The sequence below is a fragment of the Salminus brasiliensis genome, chromosome 9 (assembly GCF_030463535.1).
Source record: "Salminus brasiliensis chromosome 9, fSalBra1.hap2, whole genome shotgun sequence".
Lineage (NCBI taxonomy): Eukaryota > Metazoa > Chordata > Actinopteri > Characiformes > Bryconidae > Salminus > Salminus brasiliensis.
The window spans coordinates 9,449,093-9,463,193 of NC_132886.1; the positions used below are offsets into that span (position 1 = coordinate 9,449,093).

At 36.9% G+C, this 14,101-nt stretch overlaps 1 protein-coding gene across 1 annotated transcript; it reads left to right on the forward strand.

The window, feature by feature from the left end:
- Positions 1 to 553: 553 nt before the first annotated feature.
- LOC140562310 (uncharacterized) lies at positions 554 to 10,109 on the forward strand. The gene is made up of 12 exons (XM_072687842.1): positions 554 to 624; positions 2,391 to 2,660; positions 2,756 to 2,830; positions 2,925 to 2,983; positions 3,100 to 3,176; positions 3,336 to 3,400; positions 5,265 to 5,476; positions 7,443 to 7,693; positions 7,784 to 7,900; positions 8,159 to 8,312; positions 8,711 to 8,758; positions 9,594 to 10,109. Exons 1-12 carry the CDS (start codon positions 554 to 556, stop codon positions 9,911 to 9,913), a joined length of 1,719 nt encoding a protein of 572 aa, XP_072543943.1. The 3' UTR covers positions 9,914 to 10,109.
- Positions 10,110 to 14,101: the final 3,992 nt, after the last annotated feature.

Consider the following 14,101-nt stretch of genomic DNA (forward strand, 5'->3'; position numbering starts at 1 on the left):
ACCATGCACATCCCTTTTGGATGTGGTAGATTTCTTTTCAAACATCTTATGGACTCCATGCCACAAAGAGAGCAGAAGAAGGCCCTACCCAGTAGTCGTACAGTCTTCCTAAAATGCTCAGAGTGTGTAGTGTTTTTGTGTTTAGAAATTGAATGTTAGCTAATTGTTTTCAAATGCAAGAAATCTTTAGTTATCCTAACTTACCAACAACCAGACAGTACAACATTGTATTTCAGAGGTTGACAACATGTATGTATGCATTATGCTTTACTATATGCACTGTATCATCACCACTAATGATTTTGTACATTTCTTCTTCAGAGTTGATAGAAATTTGCTGCTGAATTTTCTCCATACATGTTTGGTTTCACGGGAGCCCAAGAGGGTCACCATCAGTCTCTTGATGGCATTGCGAAACAAACTGGATTTCTCTCACTCCTCCACAATCACACTATTTAGGCAGGAAATCAAGGAAACACTCCGTCTCAGTGTTATGGACTGTCGAGCCATCTCATCTGCCATTCAGTTATCAGCTCAAGACACAGAGTTACTCATGCTTGATTGTCAGGCCAGTGATGATGCGCTGCTTGAACTGTTTCCTGCTTTACGTTATATTCGTCTGAGGTAAGATCTTCTTTGAAACATTATGGGAAGATATTGTGAATTATTTAAAAACAATAAATACGAAAATCATCTTTGAATATTGATAACTGATATCCCTGAAAGTATTTTACAGTTAAAATTTTCCAAAATTGCACTTCTGTACTTCTCACAGAAATCTGTTGCAGTTATATTTATTTTTACTATTAATTTGCTTATTTATTTTGGGTTGCATTGGGACAACACAAAAACAGGGAAAAAAAGTAAAATCTGATCTTTTTCACACATAACTTGCTGACCAAAGTTACTGGGAGCTTTTCAAAATTGTAATTTAAATTATTTGATGCTATAGTTTGCATTCTTGAGAAATTAACAGGTGATGATAAAATAGAAATCTCACTTTAAACTAGTTTAATGTATACACAAAAGCGAGTACACCCCCTCACAACATTTCTGCAGATATTTAAGTATATATTTTCATGGGACAACACTGACAAAATGACACTTTGACACTATGAAATGTAGTCTGTGTGGAGCTTATATAACAGTGTAAATTTATTCTTTCCTCAAAATAACTCAATATACAGCCATTAATGTCTAAACCACCGGCAACAAAAGTGAGTACACCCCTTAGTGAAAGTTCCTTAAGGGTCAATATTTTGTGTGGCCACCATTATTTTCCAGAACTGCCTTAATTCTCCTGGGAATGGAGTTTACCAGAGCTTCACAGGTTGCCACTGGAATGCTTTTCCACTCCTCTATAACGACATCACGGAGCTGGCGGATATTCGAAACTTTGCGCTCCTCCACCTTCTGCTTGAGGATGCCCCAAAAATGTTCTATTAGATTTAGGTGTGGAGACATGCTTGCGGGCTTTCTTGTGTACAGACTTCAGAAGAGGTTTCCTTCTGGGGTGAAAGCCATGCAGACCAATTTGACGTAGTGTGCGGCGTATGGTCGAAGCACTGTCAGGCTGACCCCCCACCTCTTCAATCTCTGCAGCAATGCTGATCTTTCAAAGACATGATGTTCAAAGACGTGATGCTGAGCATGTGCACTCAGCTTCTTTGGACGACCAACGCGAGGTCTGTTCTGAGTGGACCCTGCTCTTTTAAAACGCTGGATGATCTTGGCCACTGTGCTGCAGCTCAGTTTCAGGGTGTTGGCACTCTTCCTGTAGCCTTGGCCATCCTCATGTAGCACAACAATTCGTCTTTTAAGATCCTCAGAAGGTTCTTTGACATGAGGTGCCATGTCGGAACTTTCAGTGATCAGTATGAGAGAGTGTGAGAGCTGTACTACAAAACTGAACACACCTGCTCCCTATGCACACTTGAGACCTAGTAACACTAATGAGTCACATGACATGTTGAAGGGAAAATGACAAGCAGTGCTCAATTTCGACATTTAGGGGTGTAGTCTCTTAGGGGTGTACTCACTTTTGTTGCCGGTGTTTTAGACATTAATGGCTGTATATTGAGTTATTTTGAGGGAAGAATAAATTTACACCGTCATATAAGCTGCACACAGACTACTTCTCATTTTGTCCCATGAAAAGATATTAGACTTAAATATCTGCAGAAATGTGAGGGATGTACTCACTTTTGTGATACACTATATATATATATATATATATATATATATATATATATATATATATATATATATATATATATATATATATATATATGCATTAATCATGAACATAAAAAAAGAAAAGTATACACTGACCGTTTAAAATGTAAATGAAATAGTTGTTAATTTAACTAAAAATGTGTTCTCTCATTTAGCCTTGGCAAGCGCCAACTCCTTCAGCTCATGTTACTGACTCAGTCTGTTGGGGAACGAGATTCTTGGAGCAAAGCAAAAGCTCTCTCTAGAGCCCTCGGAAAAGAAATAGATCTCAGTTATACCCCTCTGTACTTCTTTACCTGTGTGGCACTCGGGTTGGTCCTGCAGCATTCTGAAGATCTTACTCATCTCAACCTCAGTCACTGTCAGCTCACTGATTCATGCTTGGACTTGTTGCTTCCACATCTACACAAAGTGCAGCTCCTGGAGTAAGTTCATCACTGCCCCACTGGATAGAACACAAAGCTGTTTAATGTTTACTCAGCACCTTAATCCTTAATCTCCCCATGTCTTTTTTAAACAGTCTAAGCAACAATGACATCACTGACGCTGGGGCACAGAGACTGCAGATGATCTTAGCCAGGGAGCAGACTGTGCAGTAAGTATGCTCTCCTTCACTGGTGAATACATGCTGATTGTTCATGTCCTTTCAAACATCAGCTACTCAGTGCCGGAGCTTTCTGTTCCCACAGCATTTTCAACAACCAGATCACAGATCTGAGGCTTTTCATGAACAGGCAGTCCAGTCCAGGTAGGAAGTGAAACATCACTGCTGCCACTAATTTCCTGTTTTTAGGAAGCAGTGTTACTGTAGCTACACCACACCACTTCCTTTTCTTAATTCTTGGTTCATTTTTGTATTCCCAGAAACATACCATAACTGGCCATGGACCAGTTATGGATGTGTAGACACAGAGATGAAAGTGTCAACTGGTTTTGCGAAGGTATGTTGAAAATGTATGAAAATGTTAAGAAAACCTTGAAAAAGGTTTTGCTTAAAAAAAGTGTTTTTTTGGTGTATACATTTTTATTGCTGTATATAAATTAAATTTTATGGCATTAGAAATGTTTAGACTTCACAAACCATTTGTTATTATCCACAGAGAATAGCTACTGTTGCTATGTTTGACCCTGAGATATTCTTCCATGATGACAAAATTATTTACAGGTAAAAATGAGAACTGTTCTACTAAAAATGTGATATTTACAATTCCCTTAATAATTATTATTTACAGCATTTCAAAATCAAAGTGTATTATTAACTATTAATTGTCATGCGGCTTGTTGAGGCAGGAAGCAGAAGCAGATGTACTCACAGGTAGTTTTATTTACAAATACGTGAACTAAGGCAAGACACAAATACAGGGATACAAGGATACAAAGAAACAAGAACAAGGAGACTTCTAAACACACAAGGAGGCTTCTAACCAGACAAACCTAAGAAGATAAACCTATTGAGGTGTGGACCAGACTAAAACAAGAAAAACCTAAGAACAAAAACAAACAAAGTTACAGCTGGACTAACTAGAAAGAACTCAAAGACATAAACTATAAGCGAGGTAACAAAGACACTAACTAGACAAACAGACATAAACTGACCAAGGTAACAAGGAGACACTGACTAAATAAACAGACATAAACTGACCGAGGTAACCATTGGAACAACCAGACAATGACAAGATACACTTAGGAACATGAACTAAGCAAGGTAACAACTGGACACTGAATTGACTGTCTGGAACACATCAAGTACAGGGAAAACAAACATGTGCACCATGTGCAAGGACAGACAAAGGCAAGCGTAAAACACAGGGGTAGATACACAAGAAAGGACGAGGGGTGCCTGGAGGGAATGAGAGGGCGTGGCAAGGAGCGGGGTACAGGTGTGAACACAGCACACGAGGGACCAGAACTGACGAGATACAAAACAAAGCAGGACAAAACAAGGGCAAAACTAGGGCTGAAACAACTGAAATGGGCATAACTAGGAATAAAACAGGCATGGTAAAACCAGAACATAAGAGACAGAAACGTGACAAATATGTGACAAAACAAGGGCAGGCGTGACATTAATTTAGTAATTAACATTTGTATTAATTGTTGTTTGCTTAAATATCAACCTTAGCCAAAAACCCAAACCAATATTTACTCTAACCTTAACTTTAACATCTAATTCTAACCTTAGCCTCAGCCCAAAACCTAAAATCTTAGCTTCATTTTTTTGCTAATTAACTAGCTTAACATTTTGCTAATTAACTAATTAGGTTTTACTATTAGTTGAAACTAAGTCAAGTTAATATGAGTGTCACAAGTATCTGAAGAAATGCTATAGGAGACCATCAAAAAGTTTCCATTTCCTCAGAAGACCAGGACTCCATGGGCTTGTTAATTTTTTTTATCTTTTTTATATCACACATCAATTTAGAAATGCATACAAAGTGCAATTTCAAATCCTCTGTTTTATTCCTTAATTTATTTAATGTTGCTACAGTTGAATTTTATCATTTAAGAAACACTGAAACAATCTTATTCATCTCCGAGTGGTAAAGATCGAAATAAACAAACAGCAACAACAACAATAATAATAACATGATGATGATGATGATGGAAATAAATCCGGAATGGTAAACCTAGATTAGTTTACATTTTAAACAAAAATGAGTTATAATTTATAATAACACTTGTTCTTTAGGAATAGTGTTTAAAAGTGTGGTTTGTGAAAGTTTTTAATGGAAGCTTTTTATAAAGCATGATGAAACCCAAGCAAATGTTTGATTATATACTACACTCTAATATCTAAAAATATTCTTTAAAAAATGATTATACACAGTCAGTGAGGACATCACAATCTGTGTTTGTTATATGTATTTACATATATAAATAAGTGTGTTGTAAAATGTTAGTAATTGAATTGTACTTTTATTAATCACATTAACAAATTCTTTTTAAAAGATATTTCTTAAAGTTTTTCATGGGGTGTCCTATTTTTTCACATAACTGTATATATAAATGTTTCTCTTTTGCAAATGCAGATTCGATTGTGAAATTGCAGGGGAGTTCCAGTGCAAAGCAACAGGACTGATATTTGGCATGAGGGGAAGAGGATGTGTAGAGTACAAAGTGGTTCACTGGAACATGTGCTACTTTTCCAAAAACAGCTATGAACCTGCTGGACCCCTGTATAATATACAAACTTCTATAGGAGAAATGCACCTACTTCATCTCCCACACTGTGAAACAGAGGGTAAGACACTAAGCAACATTAGCTGTATCTCAGCTGTACATTTGACATTGATTTGTCTGTGCTGTATTGTTAAAGCACATTTAGTAGTAGCGCAGATCAATACCAAGGACCATGGTCTTTGATAATCTACTATTAATTGACTACTAATCTGCTACAAAAAATTAATCATATTGTCGCTATCACACAAAAGCTTTTTTTCAGTTTTTGACATAATGTGAATCTGGCAGTTTTTCTTTACATTGTATCAAATTTCATGATGAATTGAACAATAGAAATGCTCCAAAATATTTTTTTTTTACATTGACTTCCATTGAAAGACTTTTTTCCTTTCTTCCATTAAAGTTGCTATTTGGAGATACAAGGTTTTTGGATGACAGGGACAATATGCAACATATTGATTGGACTCCAGTAATGGTCTTATTTCAGTTTAAAGCTATCCATCTCATGTACACATGTGGACAAAATTGTTGGTACCCCTCGGTTAATGAAAGAAAAAACCCTCAATGGTCACAGAAATAACTTAAATCTTACAAAAGTATTAATAAATAAAAATTCAATGAAAATGAACAAATGACAAGTTGAAACTGATTTTGAACCATGCTTCAACAGAGTTATTTTTAAAAAGTAAACTCAATAATGTGACCAAAGGGACATGTAAAATCAAGGTGTGTCCACTAATTAGCATCACAGGTGACCACAATCTTGTAATCAGTCAGCGGGCCTATATATAGGGCTACAGGTAGTCACTGTGCTGTTTGCTGACATGGTGTGTACCACACTCAACATGGACCAGAGGAAGCGAAGGAAAGAGTTGTCTCAGGAGATTAGAAAGAAAATTATATACAAGCATGTTAAAGGTAAAGGTTATAATCTCCAAGCAGCTTCAAAGAGATGAATAATAAGAATGGTAACAAAAGAGTCCAGAAAAGCTTCTAAAGAGATTAAAGGTGAACTTTGAGCTCAAGGAACATCAGTGTCAGATCGCACCAACAACCGTTGTTGTTTGAGCCAAAGTGGACATCATCAGAGACGACCAAGGAGGACACCATTGTTGAAAACAAATAATAAAAAAGCCAGACTGGAATTTGCCAAACTACATGTTGACAAGTCCCAAAGCTTCTGGGAGAATGTCCTATGGACAGATGAGACAAAAATGAAACTTTTTGCCAAGGCACATCAGCTCTATGTTCAGAGATGGAAAAATGAAGCATATCAAGAAAAGAACACTGTCCCTACTGTGAAACATGGAGGAGGCTCTGTTATGTTCTGGGGCTGCTTTGCTGCATCTGGCACAGGGTGTCTTGAATTTGTTCAGGGTACAATGAAATCTTAAGATAGAGAGTGATAAAGAAATGTTCTCAGTCGCAGGTCATGGGTCTTGCAACAGGATAATGACCCAAAACACAGCTAAAAACACCCAAGAATGGCTAAGAGGAAAACATTAGACTATTCTGAAGTGGCCTTCTATGAGCCCTGACCTAAATCCTATTTAGCATCTTTGCAAGGAGCTGAAACATGCCATCTGGAAAAAGCACCCTTCAAACCTGAGACAACTGGAGCAGTTTGCTCATGAGGAGTGGGCCAAAATACCTGCTGAGAGGTACAGCAGCTTATTGACAGTTACAGGAATCATTTGATTGCAGTGAATGCCTAAAAAAGGTTGTACAACAAAATATTAAGTTAAGGGTTTTTCATTTTTATTTTTTAAATAATTCTGTTGAAGCATGGTTGAAAAGCAATGTCTGACTTTCATTGGTTAATTTTCATAGCATTTTTATTTATTATTACTTTACTCACTGTGACCATTGTGGGTTTTTCTTTCATTAACCAAGGGGTACCAATAATTTTGTCCACTTGTGTATGTCAGTTGTCAAACCTAATAATAATAATAATAACTAATAACTAATAATTAACTTAGTATTTTCCTAAAGCATTTAAAAGTTTTAATCTTTCCAATTCTGAACAGCTGATGTGGTCGGAGACATTTCTGTGGCTCATATACATGAGGGTACTATGGAGCTCTTGACCCCAGTGAAGAGAACAAGCAGTCATGTGACAGTTCACATCAATGGTCTCTCTAATTTTGCCACAGTTCGTAAAAAAGGATCTATGACCCGTTATGTCCGGGGGCAGGTTCTACTTTTCCTTGAGCCTATCAACAGAATTGAGCAGAGACTCTGGGTGTTTCTTCTACCCAGAAATGTCTCAGCCACAGAGGTAATTTAAACTCTGTATTCAGATTTTTGCTTTTGTATGTTTCTCTCAGTGTGTCTCACATTTTTTAACGTGCCTTTTCTTTCTTTATAGATAAAAAAGCAGCATCATGAGTACACGTCCATCAAAACCAGTTCAGATTGCATTCTAAGACAAAAGGGAAAATATTGCTTGTCTTCCAGTCTCAAGAAGTACAAGGTTCAGCCCAAGGTGTGTTAAGACATTACTATTAATTTATACTCACTGAACAATGTATTAGGAAGGCCTGTATACCTGTCCATTTAATCAATTATCTAATCAGTCATTTGCATAGCAGTTGAGCAATGCATAGAATTGTGCAGACATGGGTCAGCAGCTTCAGGTAGTGTTCACATCAACAACCATCAGAATGTGGGAAAAATGTTATCTAGGCATGATCTGTAGTAGACTAAATGTACTCATTCTGCTGCTTTTGTGACTCTCCTCAAGACCTACTCTTTTCATGATGCAACTGATCCGGACTATCATTCTGCATTTGAGCTCTTCTTTAGCAGCGAAGTGTCCGAACTCCGAGTGAGGATTCATGAGAAAAGAAACAAATTAAAAACCAGATGGAATCGTAGAGTGATCCTCAATTCTAATGGTAAGAAGCTTTTAAACATTTTTTAAATAGAAATAGAAACAGGAAAAGAAATATGTAGCTAAGCTAACTATGTGAAAACCATAATTGTAAGCCAGTGATGTGTCTTTTTATACACATGTCTTTAATATTAGTCCTTAAACTTTCTACCTTGTCTTATATCACAGTACTGTGTCCAGTTTATGAAATGTCATTCGTCAGTAGACCATGGTTTATGTTTGTTTTTTTTTCTGTTAATGTTATTTAATAAATACATAACAATTAAAATAAAAGCTTATTATTTTTACTCAAAAATTGAGTACAATATGGCACTCACACTGGTCTGAATCCTGATCAGCATTTTGAGTACATAACCTGTATGACAAAATATAGCATAATGTTCTACTTTTTGTTTTTTTTAGAAAACCATGCAAGTACAGTAAAAGAAGAGGGTGGAACCTATACAAAAGGTAAGCCGCAACCAACCTTAGGTCATTGTGTGGGAACGAAAATAAGAAAACATAAAACAAAAAAATAAATAAATGATCAATTTAGTGACGGAAGCCCTTTTACACATGTACTTTTATGCAGGTGTTTGCTGGTTAAGGGTTAAAGTGCAAAGACCCAGCAATACCCAGGTGATAAACAGGGGGTCTCTGATGTGAACAGGTCCTTAGTGGACCTGTAGATGTAGTTTTACAGTTGGGTTTGCATGAGGATACTATGGAGCTCTTAACTCCAGTGAAGAAAACATGCAGTCATGTGACAGTTCACATCAATGGTCTCTCTAATTTTGCCACAGTTTGTAAAAAGGATGTATGACCCGTTATGTCCAGGGGGCAGGTTCTACTTTTCCTTAAGAAAATATACAGAATTGAGCAGAGCCTCTGGGTGTTTCTTCCACCCAGAAATGTCTCAGCCACATAGATAATTTAAATTCAAACTCAGTATTTGGACATTCGGACCCAGCAATACCCAGGTAATTACTAGGGGGACTAGTATGTAAACAGGTGCTGAGTGGACCTAGTTTTAGTAGATTAGTAGTTTTACAGTTGGGTTTAGTGAGAACACAACTGAAGTGTATTTTGTACAATGTCTTTGTACATCAAATCAAAGTGACCACAAAAAACAACAACAAACCATTTAATGACAGTTCTTCTATTACAGCTATACACCTATAAAATCAGGAAATAAAGGATTTAAGTGTTTTCATGGACATACGTTAGCTTTCACTATTGGAAACTTTGGAAACATTCTGGACACTTTGAAAGTACCATAATCCTAACACTTATTTTTGACTTCTAGGGAATTCTTTACTAACGGAACAAAATTGGAAGTCATCTTTGTGTGACTTGCTAGAAGAGCTCTCTAAACGTGACTTGAAGAAGTTGAGGTTTTATATGAAGGATGTTACAGACTTTAAGCCCATACCCTATGGTAAACTGGAGAAAAAGGACAGACAGGAACTCGTAGATCTGATGGTAGAAGCATGGGGCTTCCAGACGTCTGTCCAGGCCACTGACTATTTTATGAAGAAGCTGCCACGCAATGATCATGCAGTGACCTCCATACTGAAGCCTTATCAGATTCAGTTTGGCCTTATCAAAGAGTCGAGAGTGCACTGACCTTTAAATAATGTGAATGGAGGTTTTACACTTGTATTTACTGTATGTTCTGTAAAATACTTTTATGAAACCACAGCATGATTACTAATAAAAAGGGGTGTAGTGGTGTAGTTACAGTTTGGTTTACACCATGGTTTGAACCTCACGGTTTGGTATGAGTTTGGTACAACGGTAAGCACCAAATGCATAAGGCTAGCTTTTTATTTATTGTTAACAGGATGTCGTGGAAGTTACAGTTTATTCCACCTAGCCTTGTTTAGTCTCCTCTGAGGTTGTAGGTCAATTCTGCAGTGTGTTAATTAAGCAGTAAATGGTAAACATCAGGAAGTTTGAAGTGTTTCCATACACTAACTAACTAAACAACCGACAACTGCCGACACTTCATCCTCATCCAATCCAAAAGAGTTTCAGGAGTTGAAATAAAATGGGCCAGAATGTCGGTGAAAAGATTTATGAGGTAACAAAAGAACCGTTACCATAGTGACCATTTTGATATTTGTAACTGCATTATGTTAGTCTACTGCATGGGAGCGTTGTCTATGGAGTACCATACTGAACTGTGACATCCATTCTGTGTTTGATAAGAATACACGTACCATTAAAACCCCTATTAATGAACAACTGATAAAGAGTCATAAACAGTAGCACTTTACGTATGTTTTTTTTTTCTTACTCTGACACTCTGCAGCTGTTTGTTTTTCTTATGTTATCTTACATTTTATGTTACGTACCATGTGTTTTGTTTTGTGCTTTCTACTGAAAAACAGAAAGTTTTATATTCAAGTGTCTTAATCTTGTGAAATGTTCAGCAATGTCACGGCAGAAGGCAATATAAACTGACTTCTGTGTGTTACATTACAGTAAAAAATATGTACTTAAACAAAACATAAATGATATAGTCAAGCCCCATCAAGGCCAACCTACTCCTTTAACACAGCATAAAGGTGTGTCAGTGCTTAAGAGCTTGACTGTAGAGGGCACTCCTAAGAGGGTGTAAATATAAAAGGTGCACGTATTTGTCACTGTACAGCAAAATGTGTCCTCCACATTTAACCCACCTGTGGTAGTGAACACACACACACTAGTGAACTAGGGGCAGTGAGTACACACACACAAGAAAGGGATCCCTGAGTGTCATCTCTGGGTGTATCTTCCAGTCAAAGCTCTTTTCGGTGCCAGATAAGGTGTTGTATTAGCAGCAGTTTCTTAGCAGTAGCAGCAACTCTCAGACGAAATACATGCTGACCTAGACTGACCTTTCTGATTAGCAGCATTCGGTGTTGGTGAAAACATACAGTAGGCAGCAGGTTGAATTGGCTAAGGTTAAATTGCAACTGAATAATAGTAATAGACAAGATTATGTAATCAGACAACTGTATTTTGTTAAAGTTACAGAAATCCATCTGTAATTAGATTTCAGATACATTTCTAAAATAAGATGATTATCTGAATTTCATCAAAACCACATATATGAAAACATTTCACTGAAATGCATCATATTGAATTATATGCCACTTGCAGGTTCAAACTGAAAATTCTGAGTGAGAACTTCCTCCCCATCAGCTTGTTTGGGTGATATAATGTCATTTTTGCATATATGATATATTTCTTCAATTGAAGAACAAAAGTATTCTAAAGAAATCCTAATTTTTAGCTACCATTTCGTCTTTGTGTGTGTACTGTATATTGTTGTTGGCATGCAAAAACGCATCTCCATTTTTTGACCTAAGGTGAATATTGTAATTGTTAAAAATGTCATGAATGGACCAATAGAAATGGTCCACAATAACTTGGAATAAAATATTTTTCCAATGACTTCCACTAAAAAGTTTCTTTAACTAGACATATATACAAAACTGTGCAAACATCTTTGAAAAAACATATATGAAAATCTGTGTCTGTTTATTTGCTTAGTAAAACACTCAAAAAAGAATAGAAAAGAATAGACACATACATATAACACATAAATACATACACATAAATACACATAATATTGGTTTTCATCACTGTGTTCCTTAATAGTTCACCTCCAACAGCTGGTTTGGTATATCATTGCTTAATGATGGTAAATCGGGTGAGCTGCTGCTGCTGATGATGATGGAATTGAACACATCCACGGTGTGCTGGCTGGACTGGGGGGCATCCAGGAGTAACCTGAAATCAAGCTCTGTTCCTCAGACTAGCTCAGACTAGATCCTACCTACTTTCTTCTTTACTTTTGGTAAAAATGGTGTAAATAATGTGCTGAAGTCCCTAAAAACTACACATTACCTTAATGCTGCTTAAAATTGTGCTTAAAAAGGAACCCCTGGTAACTTCTAAGCAACTCAAGACCAAAAAGAACATGACTGCTTATCTTGTGTTTGGTAAAGATCACATGGATAAGCCAGATGGGTACTGGAACAATTTTCTGTGAATGGATGATTCCAAAATATGTCTTTTAAATAAGAAGCGTTATGTTTGGAGAGAGGAAAACACTGCATTCCAGTATAAAAAATCCCATCTGTGAAACATGGCAGTATCATGAGTTGGGCCTGTTTTGCTGCATCTGGGCCAGGACAGCTTGCCATCATTGATGGAACAATGAATTCTGAATTACACCAGCAAAATTATAAAGGAAAAAGTCAGGGCATCTGTCCATAAGCTGAGTCTTAAGAGAGCGTGGGTCAACGACCAAGACAAGACAGCAAGACAATGACCCTAAACACACAAGTCATTCTGCCAAAGAATAATTAAAGAAGAGTAAAGTTCATTTTTTGGAAGAGCCAAGTCAAAGTCTTTTTAGGGAAGAACCTGAAGCAAGCCTTTTGTAATGTCTCCCTCTGCTGGCATCAGTGGGGAGCTCATGGCTCAAGTCATGAGGTCTAATGTGCAAGGGCTAAGCTCCGCCCCTCACCTGACATTCCAAGCATACAGGTGCTGTTGATTAGGGGACTGATTACTACTCCTCAAAAGCACCTCTGTTTGGAGTCTTGCTTGGTGGAGTCACTGTAATGCTACCCGAACTTGCATTTTGGATTTCTTGGTTTTTGTTTTGTGACCTGGGTTATGGAATTGCCTGTGATACACCTGCCTGCCTGTGTTTTGACCCCTGCATGTCTTGACCCTGAGTTTTTCCTAAGCCCTAATAAACTCCCTTTTGCACATGCAGCCTGCCTCAACCAGTATGTTACACAGTTCATGGGAGAAAACCCACCAACAGCTGTTGTGGAGGAATGGGCTAAAATTCCTTCAAGCCGATGTGCAGTTCTCATGGTTTTGCCTCTCACAGACATGTAATATTGGATAATGTTCCTCAATAAACAAAGGACCAGTGATCAAATATTTATCTCATTTGTTTGATTATGTTCTCCACATCTATTTTTCTGAAGGATTCACAACTTTTAAGCACCAGTGTGTATTTCTCATGTGTGCTGTGTCACTAAAAATCTGCTTTGTTATTTAGTTATATTTATATTGGATAAATAACACAGAAATCAATATAATTAAATTTATTCCAAGAAAGAAAATCAATTACAATTAAATGAACTGAAAATAAAGTGTAACACTGAAAAAAAAGTATGTCTGTTAAAAATAGTTAATGTAAGTTATGGTTACTGTTATGTATACTGTTTCATCATTTATATACTTGTAAATGGTTAATACAGTACTCCAGAGCATGTTCCCTTGTGGTTAAAATAGTTCTTCACGTGTTCTAATGGAGCTAATGTGGAAATGTCTATAAAAACTCTATTTCTACTAAAATCTATATTTCCACTGTATTTTGTGGAACTCTCTGCCATTACTTAGAATCATACCATAGCTTTGATCTTAGCAAAAAGTGAAGCCTGAAAAAGTTAAACTCCTAGAAATGGAAAGCTGTAGCAGGAAGTTTCAGCCACTTCACACAATGACAATCTTGTGTAATTTGTGTCACCTCAGTTTACAAACCCTCTCTTTTCTCTACACAGAATAATAAAAAGCCATAAAAGTGAGTGACCAATTAGGGAAGATGTGCATTTGTCATAAAATCAAACATTTCCCAGAAATATGTTGTGCCAGTAGAAGCATTTCAGCACAGAAAGATCAGTAATAGTGTCACACCCCCATCTACTAAAACACAATAATACATCAAATCAACACTGAAAAGCAGTGTGTCAGGAAACAACAGCGGATTATCAGCCCCTCACTCAGCAGTGAGAACAGGCC